Source organism: Gorilla gorilla, chromosome 5, assembly GCF_029281585.2.
Source record: "Gorilla gorilla gorilla isolate KB3781 chromosome 5, NHGRI_mGorGor1-v2.1_pri, whole genome shotgun sequence".
In the NCBI taxonomy this organism is placed as follows: domain Eukaryota; kingdom Metazoa; phylum Chordata; class Mammalia; order Primates; family Hominidae; genus Gorilla; species Gorilla gorilla.
Window position 1 is genome coordinate 61,326,900 of NC_073229.2, and position 17,441 is coordinate 61,344,340.

Sequence of the window (17,441 nt, forward strand, 5' to 3'; positions counted from 1 at the left end):
GCAATTAAATCAGTTTAGTTCTTTGGGGGCTGCTCGATCCTACAGCAAGGATAGTCAGCTAGGGTAGAAGCTCTGCTCAGCCAGTCTGGCAGGGCTAGTAGACAACACTTCTAGGAGCTCCTGACTTGCAAAGCTCAGAAATGGCCAGAGGCCTTAATAGTACTCTTTGCTTCCTGTTCCTGACTTATCTCTTACCATATGGAGGTAGGTGAAAAGAGGTCCGAGGATGGGGGATACCAGGGCTTCATAGTGCTCTGGGGGACAGAAGAGCACCAGAGGCTTTACAAAGACCCGTGCTGCAACAAGTTAAGAAATTTTAGTGCATAGGCACACATCTCTCACCTGCCAGGTGGTGGGTTGCACCCCTGGGCAGAATCAATCCCTAAAGGATTTGCCAGATGTCAAAAATATCCTGTGTTAACAGTGAAAAAATCTTAAAGTTCTTTTCCTAAAATCCTAAATGGCATTGATATTGAATTCCATTATACTCTTAGTTTAGCTGCATTTCCGTCAGGCTGCACATTATGGTCACCGGCCCAAAAAGTAGGAATAAAAAAATAGGAAGGAGGACATCCTTGTAACAAACTCTCCTTCACCATTCTCCTTATAATTTCAGGTAAGAAAGATTTGCCGGCTGCGGTGGCTCACATCTGTAATCCCAGCACTTTGGGAGGCCAAGGCAAGTGGATCACGAGGTCAAGAGAGCGAGACCATCCTCGCTAACATGGTGAAACCCCGTCTCTACTAAAAAATACAAAAAAAAAAAATTAGTCGGGCATGGGGGCAAGCGCCTGTAGTCCCAGCTACTCGAGAAGCTAAGGCAGGAGAATGGTGTGAACCTGGGAGGCGAAGCTTGCAGTGAGCCAAGATCACGCCGCTGCACTCCAGCCTGGGCAACAGAGCAAGACTCCGTCTCAAAAAAAAAAAAAGAAAAGAAAGACAGAGATTCAACTATTAATAAGGGTCTGAATGAGAATGAAGTGTTAAAACTGCTGCTTCTGGCTGGGTGTGGTGGCTCAGGCCTGTAATTCTAGCACTTTGGAGGCTAAGGCAGGAGGATTACTTGAGCCAGGAGTTTGAGACCACCCTGCGGAACATAATACAGACCCATCTCTATAAATAATAATAAAAACTAGCTGGGTGTGGTGGTGCACATCTGTGGTCCAGTCCAGGCTCTTCAGGAAGCTGAGGTGGGAGGATCACTTGAGCCTGCACTGAGCTTTGATAGCACCACTGCATTCCTGCCTGGGTAACACTGAGACCCTGTCTCAAAAAAAAAAAAAAAAAAAGTGCTTCTAAAAACACAGAAAAGGGATAAAAGTTTTATCTTTCACAGCTGGGCATGGTGGCTCACACCTGTAACCCCAGCACTTTGGGAGGCTGAGGCAGGCAGATTACTTGAGGTCAGGAGTTTGAGACCAGCCTGGCCAACATGGCGAAAACCTGTCTCTACTAAAAATACAAAAAAATTAGCTGGGCGTAGTAGCATGCGCCTGTAATTCCAGCTACTTGGGAGGCTGAGGCACAAGAATCACTTGAACCCAGGAGGTGGAAGTTGCAGTAAGACAAGATCATGCCACTGCACTCCAGCCTGGGCAATAGTGCAAAACTCTGTCTCAAAAAATAGGAATAAAAATCAGCTGGGCGTGATGGTGCACACCTGTAATCACAGCTAGTTGGGAGGCTGAGGACAAGAATCGCTTGAACCTGAGAGGCAGAAGCTGTGAGCCGAGATCATACCACTGCACTCCAGCCTGCGCAACAGAGTGAGCAAGACTGTCTCAAAAAAAAAAAAAAAAGTTTTATCTTTAATATTTCCGAGAAGGGGGAAGGTAAAAATTTACCCCTAAGGAAAAGTTTATGGCCATCTGGACTGCCTTCATGTTTTCCCTGCAATCTGCCAGTGTTTTTAATGACATGATGCACTTAGATACATAATCTCATCTCTTCCTTCCAGTTCTGCCTCTTCCCTCTGGTTGCTGTGACCTGTTTGTTTCTCTCTCTCATTTTCTGACCTTTTGGGTTATGTAGAGACTTTTGAAAGGATATGAAGCATAGGTCTGAGTCGGTAGTCAGGAATATTGTTCAAGTTGACAAAGGCTGAGCTGAGAAGCTGGGTAGCAAGGTCCTCCACAGTATAGAAGTCTTGCTGCATGGAAGGGCCTGCCTTCCCTAGGATATGAAAACTGTAAAGGGGAAAAAAAAGAGCATTGAAAATGACAAATCCAACATCTGTTACTGCCAGCCCTGACTGTCCCATGAATTTCATTTCTAGCCTACAATAAGGTTTTTCAGCCAGAAAAGCAGTTGTATTTACTTAAGAGAACTTATAGATACAGCATCTTTTTAAAGACAGATGTTGGTGGCCGAGATCAGCAGTAGCTTTCATTACTATTTAATGTGGACTTACAATGGACGATCTCATTAGCTTGGCTGACTAGTGTAGTGGTTAGTGAGGCCAAAGCCCATGAGGGCCAGTTACCTCCCCAACCCACAACCAGTATCCAGCCACCCGACTCCTATGAGAAGTATGCCGCAAGCAGTGTAGGGTCTAAGCAATCCCCACCACTTTTAGCTTCGACTTGGGTTTCATCATTTTATACACTAGAAACACAGACAAGTTGGGCATGAAGCAGGCTGGATTGTGAGGCTCATATGACAATTACAAAAAAAGCAAATGCAGGAAAGCAGGCTGTTCATTTCTATTTAACACTAGAATGATAAGTTTCCTATCAAATTCTTGCCTCACCTTACCTGTACACTAGATGAAAAGTCCAACCCATGGACATTCCTATACAATACATATCGAGGAAGAAAATATGGAGAGGCAGCATTGGTTCCTTACCAGTTTTCATAGAGGGTGGAGAAGAAACGCTGCATTCTTTCCAAGACGGTTTTGAAGACAGGAGAGTCATTGAGTTCCAAGAGAGGTTGAGGTAATCCTACAGGGAAATACGGGTCAAGAACATGATGCTCCACTGTCAGGAGTCTCAATTGGCCAACACTCTACAGCAGGAAGATGTTGTTCAGGGGTGAAGATGTGTGCATGTCTGGTGCTGTACTGCAAAGCAGTTGGCTACGTGATTTGCTGCACTCTTTTAGTAGGAGAAGGTGAAAGCTACTTAAGGACCCAGGACTTTAGACCCGGGTACTCTTTTATCTGCTTTTTTTTTTTTTCCCCAGATGGAACCTGTACCAGAAAAAGTGACAACTCAGAAGTATTTTTCCATAAAGCTCTGGGGATGCTCCCACAATTAAGTTATGAAGCCCCTTTTTTAAGCAAAATCTTACACAAAACACTAAGATGTGTAGCAGCTAAAAATGAAACCCACTTACCTTAGTATTAAAAACTGCCTTAAAAGATCTATATTTTTAAGTGTAATCAGAGGTTTTACATTTCGAGTCCTATAGTCAGAAGCTATCTGCGGGAACTGTTTGTCCATTCTAGTATTTCTGGTTGGCCACTTATTTCTATAGCAGGAGTTCCTGACTTAACTTGAATAATGGCATGGGGGTGTGTGGTAAGCAACACCTACTTTTTATATTAATAGCTATACATTTCTTGGAAGTTCTACTTTTACTGGTGTCTGCAACATAACCCTTAAATTGAATGGTGTCAAAGGAAAAGATTCAGGACTATCTAGGCTGAAACAGACAGACATGAGTTCTGGAAAGGCAAATTAACATCCTTCCTTTGGCTAACTTCACAGCTGAGGAATGCCATTGGATTGCTTGACCACAGCCGGGCTCAGACACAGGTTATAGCTGATGACAAAGACAAACTATGGGGGCTGTGATGGTGAGCCAGCCTGAAGCTTCTGAGATGGGAACAAGGTTTAGACAACTGATGCCTCTAGCTCTAGCTTCATCCCACATTCCCAGACTAGCTCCCTGTGCTCCAGCCACATGATTCAACCATCTCTATGTTCTGGACATACCAAGGCCTTTTCCTCTTGCCTCAGATCTTATACCTGCCATTCTGTTTGTCCAGAATGCCCAGCATTTCCTCATGCCCCTAACCTAGCTAGTTCCTACTCATCCTTCAAGTCCCCATTGGGAGTCAGCCTTCTGACTTCCCTCTGAGACTGGGTTAGGTCTCCCGATAAACACTCAGAGCCCTGCCACTTTCCTTCACAGCAAATACCACAATTATGACTGCACAGTTATTTTCATGCTTATTTTCAATGGGAAAATGAATTAAAGCAGTATCCTAACAAGGTCACAACTGGAAGGCCAGGCGTGGTGGCTCATGCCTATAATCCCAGCACTTTGGGAGGCCAAGGCATGCAGAGCACTTGAGGTCATGAGTTTGAGACCAGCCTAGCCAACATGGTGAAACCCTGTCTCTACTAAAAATACAAAAAATTAGCCAGATGTGATGGTGCATGCCTGTAGTCCCAGCAGGCTGAGGTGGGAGAATCACTTGAACCTGGGAGGCAGAGGTTGCAGTGAGCCGAGATTGCACCACTGTACAGCAGCCTGGGTGACAGAGTGAGACTCTCAAGAAAACAAAACAAAAAAGGTAACAATTGGGAAATGGCTTAAAATCTATTCCTTTAAAAACTTTGATATCTATCTACACACACACACACACACACACACACACACACACACACACACACACACACACACGAGGAGGCAGGAAAGTATACAAATATCCTTCAGGTTAAAGGCCATGATTTATTTATAATTGAATGGCTGTAACACCCACCACAACCTACTGGCTAAATTGAAGAAGGGGTTAACGGGGAAAAAAAATAAATTGCCTTCGATGTTTTCTGTATGCTAAGATAATGAAGTAAATACACTTGTTCATATAGAGCTTATAGGAACTCCACATTCTGCATTTCTGAACAAATAGATGGTCAAGGCAGTGCAAGACAAGATGGAAGAAGCACAAGATAGGCTGAAGCTGCTCAAGGAACCCATAAGAACACCTGTAATCACTAGGATTCTAGTGCTTTGAAAGGCCATGGTGGGAGGACTGCTTGAGGATAAGAGTTCAAGACCAGCCTGGGCAACATAGCAAGACTGTCTCAACAAAAAAATTTTAAAGTTCGTCTGGCGTTGTGATCCGCCTGTGGTCCAACTACTCAGGAGGCTGAGGCAGGAAGACTGCTTGAGTCCAAGAGTTTCAGCCTACAGTGAGCTATGGTTGCACCAGTGCACTCTAGCCTGGGTGACAGAGATTATGACTCTCAAAAAACAACAAAAAAAGGGGACATCCATTAGGGATAAGATAAACCTTAGGAGAAAAAAGTTACATTTCTTACCTAATATAGCAGATTTTTCCGCGTCAAGCATATCCAGAGCCTTGGTGAAAGGCTCTGCCATTTTGGCTAGCATTTCTGGTGCATATAATGTATTGTGGGTTCTGAAAGAAACAAGAATGCTATTGAGCTTTTCCATCTGATGCAGAAGGAAAGAGTGGGTTTTGCTTGTAATCCAGTGATACTACAGTTCCACACAGATCTGCCCATCAACTCCTGGCAGGGGAAAGAAAAGAAGGTATAAATATCTGAATGCTCGCTGGAGGAGGGAACAGACTTGTATAGATATAATTATCTTAAGTATACAATACCTAAGATAAATTAACATGAGAACTAAACCCCAAGACACAGGACAGTATCAGAGTCCAAAGCTAGAAAGCAAAATTCTTTTAAATCTGAGGTGGTCCCAGGAGTTTTTTGACCACCAGTGATACGGAATGAAATGTGTGCAACACTGTGGATTTACCAGGCAGGAACACAGAGGAGGTGGTAATTTGCCCCATTTTTCAATGTTTTGTCTTAATTCCAAGAGCATGGACCTTGCAACAGCTGTTTGGACCTGATAGAGGAACACAATTCCCAACACATGCTGTCCCCCACCAAAATGACCTACCTGAGCAATTATAGGCTTTGAGTAAGGAGCAAGGACTGTGAACTTGATACACCTGCTGTCCACAGCACTCTTACCTACTCACAGAAATGACCTCACTGAACAAACTGATGGCTACACGGTTAAGATGTAAACTGAAAACATCTTTTAGATCATGTTTAAACCTCCATAGTTTGTTCTTTTTGTTCTTGCTTAAGAAGTCATTCTAGGCTGGGCTCGGTGGCTCACGCCTATAATCCCAGTACTTTGGGAGGCCGAGGCTGGCGAATTACCTGAGGTCAGGAGTTCAAGACCAGCCTGGCCAACATAGTGAAACCCCGTCTCTACTAAAAATATAAAAATTAGATGGGTGTGGTGGTGCATGCGTGTAATCCCAGTTACTTGGGAGGCTAAGGCAGGAGAATTGCTTGAACCCGGGAGGCAGAGGTTGTGGTGAGCCGAGATCATACCACTGCACTCCAGCCTGGGCAACAGAGTGAGACTCCATCTCAAAAAAACCCCCCAAAGGCCAGGCGCAGTGGCTCACGCCTGTAATCCCAGCACTTTGGGAGGCTGAGGTGGGTGGATCACGAGGTCATGAGATCGAGACTATCCTGGCTAACACGGTGAAACCCTGTCTCTACTAAAAATACAAAAAATTAGCCGGACGTGGTGGTGGGTGCCTGTGGTCCCAGCTACTCGGGAAGCTGAGCTTGCAGTGAGGCAAGACTGCGCCACTGCACTCCAGCCTGGGCAACAGAGCGAGACTCCGTCTCAAAAAACAACAACAACAACAAAACCCCCAAAAACAGAAGTGATTCTATGGCTGGGCCCAGTGGCTCACGCTTGTAATCCCAGCACTTTGGGAGGCCAAGGTGGGTGGATCATCTGAGGTCAGGAGTTCAAGACCAGCCTGGCCAACATGGTAAAACCCAGTCTCTACTAAAAATATAAAAATTAGCCAGGTGTGGTGGTGGGTGCCGGGCATGGTAGCTACAGGTTTATGATGCAAACTGAAAACATCTTTTAGACCATGTTTAAGCCTCCATAGTTTGTTCTTTTTGTTCTTGCTTAAGAAGTTATTCTAGAGGCCGGGCGCGGTGGATCACGAGGTCAGGAGATTGAGACCATCCTGGCTAACATGGTGAAACCCCATCTCTACTAAAAATACAAAAGCTAAATTAGCCAGACATGGTGGCGGGCGCCTGTAGTCCCAGCTACTCGGAAGGCTGAGGTGGGAGAATGGCGTGAACCCGGGAGGCGGAGCTTGCAGTGAGCTGAAATCGCGCCACTGCACTCCAGCCTGGGTGACAGAGCGAGACTCCATCTCAAAAAAAAAAAAAAAAAAAAAAACTCATTCTAGGCCGGGCGCAGTGGCTCACGCCTGTAATCCCAGCACTTTGGGAGGCCAAGGCCGGAGAATCACCTGAGGCCAGGAGATCAAGACCAGCCTGGCCAACATGGTGAAACCCTGTCTCTACTAAAAATATAAAAATTAGACAAGTATGGCGGTGCATGCCTGTAATCCCAGCTTCTCCGGAGGCTGAGGCAGGAGAATCACTTGAACCCAGGTGAGCCAAGATCATGCCACTGCACTCCAGCCTGGGTGACAGAGCGAGACTCCCTCTCAAAAAAAAAAAAGTCATTCGCTACCCTGGCCAGGCACAGTGACTCATGCCTGTAATTCTAGCACTTTGGGAGGCCAAGGCAGACGGATCACCTGAGGTCAGGAGTTTGAGACCAGCCTGGCCAACATGGTGAAACCCTGTCTCTACTAAAAATATAAAAATTAATTAGCCGGGCGAGGTGGCGGGCGCCTGTAGTCCCAGCTACTCGGGAGGCTAAGGCAGGAGAATGGCGTGAACCTGGAGGCGGAGCCTGCAGTGCGCGCCACTGCACTCCAGCCTGGGCAACAGCGAGACTCCGTCTCAAAAAAAAAAAAATAAATTAGCCGGGTGTGGTGGTGCATGCCTATAATCCCAGCTACTTGAGAGGTCAAGGCATAAGAATCGCTTGAACCCAGGAGGCGGAAATTGCAGTGAGCCGAGATTGTGCCACTGCACTCCAGCCTGCGCAACAGAGTGAGACTCCATCTCGAGAAAAAAAAAAAAGTCATTCACTAACCTCATGCTGTAAATACGGTCTAGAAGTTTTACTTTGGCCAGATGCAGTGGCTTATGCCTGTAATCCCAGCACTTTAGCAAGCCGAGGTGGGTGGATCACGAGGTCAGGAGTTCAAGACCAGTCCCTGGCCAACATGGTGAAACCCTGTCTCTACTAAGAATACAGAAATTAGCCAGGCATGGTGGCACACGCCTGTAAATCCCAGCTACTCAGGAGGCTGAGGTAGGAGAATCGCTTGAACCCAGGAGGCAGAGGTTGCAGTGAGCCAAGGTCGCGCCACTGCACTCCAGCCTGGACGACAGAGTGAGACTCTATCTCAAAAAAAAAAAAAAAAAAGAAGCTTTACTTTTTGGGTTTTAAAACACCTGAAAATTTTTTCTGTGTGTGGTGGCTGGTAGGAATCTAATTGTTTTTTCTAACACGGTGAAACAGACAATATGGTGTCTGTCCTCGACAACTCAACTCTGCATAGAAAGCCAACTGTCCCAGCATGGAATAATTGATTTTTGTTTTTTGTTTTTTAAAGAGACAGGGTCTCACTCTACTGCCCAGGCTGGATTGCAGTGGTGTGTTCATAGCTCACTGCAGCCTCAAACTCCTGGGCTCAAGTGGCCCTTCCACCTCAGGCTCCCGAGTAGCTGGGACTATAAGTGTGCATCACCACAAGTGAATAATTAAAACTTTTTTTTTTTTTTTTTTTTGTAGAGAAAGTGTCTGTGTTGCCCAGGCTGGTCTCAAACTCCTGGCCCCAAGAGATCCTCCTGCCCTGGCCTCCTAAAGTGCTGAAATTATAGGCATGAGCCACTATTCACAGCCATCTTTTTCTAACTTTCATTACTTCTGTCATAGATCAACCTGTAATACATACCTGGGAGTCTTTTAAAGACTAAACCTTTACTATTGTGTTGAACCCATCATCATCTACAAAGGATTATCTGCTAAAAAACTGAACTGGGATGAGGTCAGTTTTCTAGACCAGAGGTCACATTCGTACATGTTTTAATCTTGGCCAGCAATATGGTGTCTGTCCTCGACAACTCAACTCTGCATTGAAGCGCAATAGCAGCCATAAACAGTAGGTAAATGAATGGCCAAGGTATGTTCCAACGGAAGTTTACTTACGAACATGTAGAGACTTGCATTTGGTCCTCAAGCTGCAGAGTGCCATATGTCCTCTAGACATATTCACGTGTAACAAAATAACAAAAATAAAGGAAAGTAGACAAGATCAAACAATACTCCAGAGATGCAATCATCAAAATTTCACCAGGGGAAACTCTGGAAATACAAGTCCACATTTTTCAACAAATAAATTGAAAAGAAAAAGAGGGCCAGGCATGGTAGCTCACGGCTGTAATCCCAGCACTTTGGGAGGCTGAGGCAGGTGGATCAGTTGAGCTCAGGAGTTCGAGACCAGCCTGGGTAACATGGCAAAACCCTGTATCTACTAAAAATACAAAAAATTAGCCAGGCGTGGTGGCGCACACCTGTAATCCCAGCTACTCGAGAGGCTGAGGCAGGAGAATTGCTTGATCCTGGGAGGCGGAGGGTGCAGTGAGCTGAGATAGCACCAGTGCACTCCAGCATGGGCGACAGAGCAAGACTGTCTCAAAAAAAAAAAAAAAAAAAAAAGGCAAGGAACTTATAAATTTAGAGCCTAAGAGACACCTTTTTTTTTTTTTTTTTGAAACAGAGATTTGCTCTGTCGCTCAGGCTGGAGTACAATGGCGTGATCTCAGCTCAGTGCAACCTCCGCCTGCTGGGTTCAAGTGATTCTCGTGCCTCAGCCTCCCAAGTAGCTGAGACTACAGGTGCGCACCACCACACCTGGTTACTTTTTTAAATTTTTAGTAGAGATGGGGTTTTGTCATGTTGGCCAGGTTGGTCTCAAACTCTTAGCCTCAAGGATCCGCCTGCCTCGGCCTCCCAAACTGCTGAGATCACAAGCGTGAGGCACCACGCTAAGCCTAATTTAGTGACTAAGAGATATCTTAAATATATATAAACCTTGTGTGGATAAACAGAAAAAAGGAAAACATTCGGTGATATTTGAATACTGATTGTATACTGGATATTGAATTACTGGTAGTATTTTGAGATATAACAATGGAAATGTGGTTATATTAAAAGACTTATTACTAGCTCCATATTGCTTTTGATTTGGGATTTTCGTCTCTATGTTTACAAGTGATTTAGGCCTATAATTTTCCTCTTTGGTACTGTTAATGTCTGGTTTTGGTATCAAAATAAATAAGCCTCATAAAATGAGTTATGGAGCACTACATTTTTCTTTTTTTTTTTTTTTCCCCACGCTTAATTCACTTTATTTTTCTTGTATAAAAACCCTATGTTGTAGCCACAGCTGGAGCCTGGGTCTGATGCACAGAGACTCTGGTGTGGGTCTTGACAAGGTGGTCAGTGAATTCCTGATAGGGAGACTTGGTAAATACAGTCTCCTTCCAGAGGTCGGGGGTCAGGTAGCTGTAGGTCTTAGAAATGGCATCAAAGGTGGCCTTGGCGAAGTTGCCCAGGGTGGCAGTGCAGCCCCGGGCTGAGGTGTAGCAGTCATCGATACCAGCCATCATGAGCAGCTTCTTGGGCACAGGTGCGGAGACGATGCCAGTGCCCCTGGGTGCAGGGATGAGGCGCACCAGCACAGAGCCACAGCGGCCTGTCACCTTGCAAGGGACGGTGTGGGGCTTGCCGATCTTGTTCCCCCAGTAGCCTCTGTGCATGGGGACAATGGAGAGCTTGGCCAGGATGATGGCCCCACGGATGGCGGTGGCCACCTCCTTGGAGCACTTAACACCCAGACCGACGTGGCCACTGTAGTCCCCGATAGCAACAAACGCCTTGAACCTGGTGCGCTGGCCAGCACGGGTCTGCTTCTGCACTGGCATAATCTTCAAAATCTCATCCTTGAGAGAAGCCCCCAGGAAAAAGTCAATGATCTCTGATTCCTTAATGGGCAGGGAGAAGAGATAGATCTCCTCCAGGGACTTGATCTTCATGTCCTTGACCAAGCAGCCCAGCTTGATGACGGGCATCCACTCCTTATCTTTGGCCTTGCCTCCGCGAGCTCCGCGGCCTCGGCCCCGGCCCCGTCCACGGCTGCGACCCCGGCCCCGGATGCCACTGCTGAAACCTCCGCGGAAGCCACCGCGGTTCCCCATCCCAGGGCCACCAGGGCCTCCAGGCCCCCCCACTGCACCGGCGTCATCCGCCATTTGGTGTTTTCTCGGAGAAGAAGCTACATTTTTCTATTCTTGGGAATAGTTTGTCTAAGAGATAAATTATCTGATCCTTGAAGGTCTGGGAGAACTCCCATGTAAAATCATTTAGGCCTGGAGTTTTTTGGTCTAATTTAACTACTACCAATATAATTAATATGAAGTTATATCTCTTTAGGTTTTCTATCTTGTTGAGTTAGAATAAGTTACATTTTCCCTGGAAATTATCCATTTTTAAATATTTTATTTTTAAAAATAGAAGACGGGGCTGGGCACGGTGGCTCACGCCTATAATCCCAATACTTTGGGAGGCCAAGATGGGTGGATCACCTGAGATCAGGAGTTTGAGAACCAGCCTGGCCAACATGATGAAACCCTGTCTCTACTGAAGATACAAAATTAGCTGGGCATGGTGGCGCACGCCTGTAACCCCAGTACTTTGAGAGGCCAAGGAGGGGGGAACACCTGAGGTCAGGAGTTCAAGACCAGGCTGGCAAACATGGTGAAACCCTGTCTCTACTGAAGATACAAAATTAGCCAGGCCGGGCGGATCACGAGGTCAGGAGATCAAGATCATCCTGGCTAATACGGTGAAACCCTGTCTCTACTAAAATTACAAAAAATTAGCCAGGCGAGGTGGCGGGCGCCTGTAGTCCCAGCTACTTGGGAGGCTGAGGCAGGAGAATGGCGTGAACCTGGGAGGCAGAGCTTGCAGTGAGCTGAGATGGTGCCACTGCACTCCAGCCTGGACGACAGAGCAAGACTCCGTCTCAAAATAAATAAATAAATAAACAAAATGAGCCAGGCATGGTGGCACACACCTGTAATCCCAGCTACTCAGGAGGCTGAGACAGGAGAAGCGCTTGAACCTGGGAGGTAGAGGTTGAAGTGAGCCGAGATCATGCCTTTGCATGCCAGCCTGGGCAACAAGAGTGACACTCCGTTTCAAAAAAAATAAATTAAAAAATCGATATGGGGTCTTGCTACGTTGCCCAGGCTGGTCTCCAGCAATGTTCCTGCTGTGGCCTCCCAAAGTGCTGAGATTACAGGCATGAGCCAACATGCCCAGCCCCATTTTTCTTAAGCTTTTGAATTTACTGATGTTATCACTAGTATTTTCAAAGAACCAGCTTTATTTTTATTAAAATTTTTTAAAAATTGAGGCATAATTCACATAACATAAAACTAACCACTTTAGGAGTACTATTCAGCCATAAAAAAAAAAAGAGATCTTGTCATTTGCAACAATATGGATAGAACTGGAGGTCATTATGCTAAGTGAAATAAGCCAGGCACAGAAGGACACATCACATGTTCTCACTCTTTGTGGAATCTAAAAATTTAAACAATTCGACTCACGGACATACAGAGTGTAAGGATGGTTAGCAGAGGGGCTGGGGAGGGTAGTGGTGGGTTAGGGGTAAGGTAGGGATGGTTAATGGGTACAAAAAACCCACAAAGAATGAATAAGATCTAGTATTTCCTAGCACAATAGGGTGACTATAGTCAATAATAATTTTGATTGTACATTTAAAAAGTATAACTGCAGTTGACTATAACTGGATTGTTTGTAACACAAAGGATAAATGCTTGAGGGGATGGATACCCCATTTTAATTGATGTGATTATTATTATGCATTGCATGCCTGTGTCAAAACATCTTATGTACCCCATAAATATATGTATGTACTGTGTACCCACAAAACTTTAAAAAACTAACAAAAAACATCCCCACCAAAACCTAACCATTTTAAAGTTCACAATTCAGTGGTATTTAATACTTTCAAAGGGTTGCATAAGTAACCTCTATCTGGTTCCAAAACGTTTCCATTGCCCCCAAAATAACTGCCAGGCCCATTAAGCAGTAGCAGTTGATCTACACTTTCTTCTCCTCTCCAACCTGAGGCAATCGCCAATGTACTTTCTGTCTCTACTCTAGATATTTCATAAAAATGAAATCATACAATATATGGCCTTTTGTGTCTGGCTTCTTTCACTTAGCATAATGTTTTGAAGGTTGATCCACAGTGTAGTAATTATCAGTACTTCATTTTGTAAGTACTGTAGTAATCCAATACTTCTTTTTTTCTTTTTTGAGATAGAGTCTCATTCTTTCTCCCAGGCTGGAGTGCAGTGGCACGATCTTAGCTCACTGTAACCTCCATCTCCTGGGTTCGAGTGATTCTCTTGCATTAACCTTTTGAGTAGCTGGGATTACAAGCATGCACACCACCACGCCTGGCTAATTTCTGTATTTTTAGTAGAGATGGGGTTTCACCACGTTGGCCACACTGGTCTTGAACTCTTGACCTCAAGTGATCTGCCTAAGGCCTTAGCCTCCCAAAGTGCTAGGATTACATGCATGAGCCACCGCACCCGGCCGATTTTAGAAATCTAGTGTGTATTTTATACTTACAGTTCATCTCAATTCAGGCTAGTCATTTTTATTTTTTAATTTTTGTTTTTTTTCTCTAAGGAGCTTTCCAGAGAAAACTGGAAAGCCTACCAGACCAATTCTGAAAGTACTGTAACACTTGACTAGTAATACTTCTAGTGCTCAATAGTTTCATGTGGCAAGTGGCTTCCATGCTGAACAGCACAGCTTCAACACCTTCTATTATCAGATTATTTGACACAGGAGGTGCTATGAATACCTTGCCACATTCTTAAACAAAGCAAACTTTTCTCTACTAAAAAAATAGTAATTTATTTATTTTTCAATTTTTTTTTTGAGATGGAGTCTTACCCTGTTGCCCAGGCTGGAGTACAGTAACATGATCTCAGCTCACTGCAACCTCCGCCTCCCAAGTTCAAGCGATTCTCCTACCTCAGCCTCCTGAGTAGCTGGGATTACAGGCACCTGCCACCATGCCCAGCTAATTATTTTTGTTGTTGGTGGTGGTATTTTGAGTAGAGACGGGGTTTCACCATGTTGGCCAGGCTGGTCTCAAACTCATGACCTCAAGTGATTCACCTGCTTCGGCCTCCCAAAGTGCTTGGATTACAAGCGTGAGCCACTGTGCCCAGCCAAAAAATAGTAATTTAAAACTCCCAACTCCAGCATATAACTGGTGGGAATATAAATTAGTATAACCACTTTAAAAAACAGGTTGCATCTATAAAAACAGAAAATACACATTTCTTATAAGCTAGGAATTCTACTCCTATGTGTGTATCCAACAGAAATTATATATATATGTTCACAAAATGTATTTGACATAAGAATGTCAACAGCAGCGTGATATGTAATATTAAAATATCACCCAAAAGTCCATCAAGGCTGAATAGTTACAGCATATTCACACAATGAAGTATCATACAAGCAAGGAGAACAAAAAAAACACAAGTACATGCATGCAGTAACATGGATGAACCTCAGAAACAAAATATTGAGCGAAAGGAAGGCAGACACCAAAAGGTGCATACTTCTGATTTCATTTTCACAAAGTTCAAAAACCTGGACAAAATGTTAAAAGTCAGAATAGTGGGCTGGGTGACGTGGCTCACATCTGTTATCCCAGCACTTTGGGAGGATCTCTTGAGCCCATGAGTTCAAGACTAGCCTCGGCAACATAAGAGAGAACCTGTCTCTACCAAAAAGTTAAAAATTAGCTGGGCATGGCTGCTCATGGCTGTAGTCCTAGCTACTCAGAAGGCTGAGGTGGGAGGACTGCTTGAGCCCATGAGGTCGAGGCTGCAGTGAGCCATGATCGCAACACTACACCCCAACCTGGGCGACAGAATAAGACCTTGCCTCAAAAGTAAGTAAGTAAGTAAATAAATAAATAAATACAAATCAGAATAGTAGTTATCTTTGAGGGGCAGGTAATTACTGAAAAGAGGTATTGGGTAAAGTTGCTTCTTGATCTGAGTGCTGATTACATGAATGTGTCCACTTTGTGAAAATTCATCTACACACACTCACAAGTTATGCCCTTTTCTACATAAATGTTACACTTCAAGATAAAATTATTATTTTTTTCTTTTTTGAGACGGAGTCTTCCCTGTTGCCCAGGGACAGGGAAGACTCTTCCCTGTGATCTTGGCTCACTGCAACCTCCGCCTCCCGGGTTCAAGCAATTCTCCTGCCTCAGCCTCCCGACTAGCTGGGATTACAGGCGCCCGCCACCATGCCCGGCTAATTTTTGTATTTTTAGTAGAGGTGGGGTTTCACCATGTTTATTGGGCTAGTCTCGAACTGCTGACCTTAAGTGATCCATGCGCCTTGGCCTCTCACAGTGCTGGGATTACAGGCATGAGCTACCACGCCCAGCCAATAAAATTTACTAAAAAAGCAAAACTCTTAATAGCTCCAGCTACACACTATTCAAGCAATCAATCATTACATGCTAGGCATTTTTCAAAATGCCTTTTGATTGATTTTTGGAATTCTCTAAAAGCACTGAACTCTTAGAAAAATATCAAAATGATAACCATCTGAAGACTAAGAAAATAGAGTCCTTAAAGTCTAGCTGAGTCTGCTGTTAGCCTCCTAAATGAAAGGATAGACAGAACAGGTCTTGTTTGCAAAATAAATTCAAGACCTACTTGTCTACCGACAGCAATTATACACTTTCCATTGTCTTTCTATAGAAAATAGGAGTAGTAAATTTATAGAGGAAAAAACTGGAGAAAGACATAGTGAACACATGAGAATCTTCCTCTACTGACTGATAGGAAGGTGACTAGAAATTGAAAAGAGATTATACTTTTTTAAAAAAAGAAAATTATATAAAAAATGATAATCATACTGTTGTCTTGTGGCCTCTAGACTCAACCAGAAATGAACCCTGTTTCCACGTCTGGGTTGGCCACATAGATTCTGGCCACAGGCCTAAAAAGGCCTAGTTGATTAGCTTCTTGCCCTATGATTTCCATCACTTTCACGTTTCTCTAGCTGCAGAAGAACCTTGTGGTTTTAAAAAACATCACTATGGGGCTGGGTGTGGTGGTTCACACTTGCAATGCTAGCACTTTGGGAGACTGAAGCAGGCTCAGCTGTCCGAGACCAGCCTGGGCAACATGGCAAAACCCCATCTCTATTAATAAAAACATCACGATGGAAATAAGCCTCTCCTTGACTAAATGTTTAACCCTCTCAGTACAAGTCCTACTTCTTTTCAGAGATCTCTTTCCTCCTTTAGAAATCAAAAGAAAATATTATTATTTATTTATTTATTTATTTTGAGATGGAAGTCTCACTCTGTCACCCAGGCTGGAGTGCAGTGGCGTGATCTTAGCTCACTGCAATCTCCGCCTCCCGGGTTCAAGCGATTCTCCTGCCTCAGCCTCTCGACTAGGTGGGATTACAGGCATGCGCCACCATGCCCAGCTAATTTTTGTATTTTTAGTAGAGACGGGGTTTCATCATGTTGGCCAGGCTGGTCTGAAACTCCTGACCTCAAGTGATCGACCCACCTTGGCCTCCCAAAGTGCTGGGATTACAGGTGTGAGCCACCACACCCGCCAAAATATTGTCTATTTCCATAGACATGTCCACAATGACAACTTTATCAGACACTCCAGCCCTCCAATTTGTCAACATTAACTTAAAATCTTTGGTTCTCAGGCTTCAGGTCTTGGGTATCTATTCCCAGGAGAGTTTCACTGCGACATGAATAATTTGGTTTGCCCAGTTGAGACTGCTTTTACTCCCTGGAGAAGGGGCCAAAAAGTACTGAAACGGAGCTCTAACAATGTAATTTAAACATCCTGTGAGAGGCCAGGTGTGGTGGCTCACTCCTGGAGTCCCAGCACTTTGGGAGGCCGAGGTGGACTGATCACTTGAGGCCAGGAGTTCAAGACCAGCCTGGCTAACATGGCGAAGCCCTGTCTCTACTAAAAATACAAAAATTAGCCGGGAGTGGTGGTGCACACCTAAGTCCCAGCTACTTGGGTGGCTGAGGCAGAAGAATCGCTTAAGCCTGGGAGGCGGAGGTTGCAGTGAGCCAAGATTGCACCACTGCACTCCCAGCCTGGGTGACAAAGTGAGACTCTGTCTCAAAAAAACAAACAAACAAACAAACAAAACAATCCTGTGAGATACAAAAAGCACTCTTTGGCCAATAACTGAATTATATTAAAAAACCTATCTTTTCATTTAGAGACCATCCCTGAGTCATCAAATATCTATCTAGTAACTGATAAGCCTATACTGGCCTACTTCCACTTGAATATATTAACTCATGTGATCTAAAACAGTGATTCTGAATGTTTAATGTGTATATA

General features: G+C 44.5%; 3 protein-coding genes and 2 non-coding genes across 5 annotated transcripts in view; 2 read left to right on the forward strand and 3 right to left on the reverse strand.

The window, feature by feature from the left end:
• The window catches only part of POLR1C (RNA polymerase I and III subunit C), a 21,826-nt gene extending 11,561 nt beyond the window's left edge, over positions 1-10,265 (forward strand). The window contains exon 9 of the mRNA XM_055389720.2: positions 617-10,265. Coding sequence (XP_055245695.1) covers positions 617-723 — 107 coding nt within the window. The 3' untranslated portion in view covers positions 724-10,265. The remainder of the gene's footprint in view (positions 1-616) is intronic.
• The window catches only part of XPO5 (exportin 5), a 53,893-nt gene that overhangs the window by 6,306 nt on the left and 30,146 nt on the right, over positions 1-17,441 (reverse strand). Inside the window, exons 21-24 of the mRNA XM_031011991.2 lie at positions 5,274-5,374; positions 2,846-2,942; positions 2,050-2,186; positions 196-293 (exon numbers count right to left, since the gene is read on the reverse strand). Of these exons, the coding sequence (XP_030867851.1) occupies positions 196-293; positions 2,050-2,186; positions 2,846-2,942; positions 5,274-5,374 (433 nt within the window). The remainder of the gene's footprint in view (positions 1-195; positions 294-2,049; positions 2,187-2,845; positions 2,943-5,273; positions 5,375-17,441) is intronic.
• On the reverse strand, positions 10,260-11,225 carry LOC129534058 (small ribosomal subunit protein uS5-like). Its single transcript, XM_063707159.1, has one exon. It carries the CDS (start codon positions 11,208-11,210, stop codon positions 10,329-10,331), a length of 882 nt encoding a protein of 293 aa, XP_063563229.1. The 5' UTR covers positions 11,211-11,225; the 3' UTR covers positions 10,260-10,328.
• On the reverse strand, positions 13,688-13,749 carry LOC115935138 (U7 small nuclear RNA). The gene has a single exon (XR_004070839.1). It is a non-coding gene; the product is annotated as a U7 small nuclear RNA (small nuclear RNA).
• On the forward strand, positions 15,651-15,777 carry LOC115935160 (small Cajal body-specific RNA 15). The gene has a single exon (XR_004070860.1).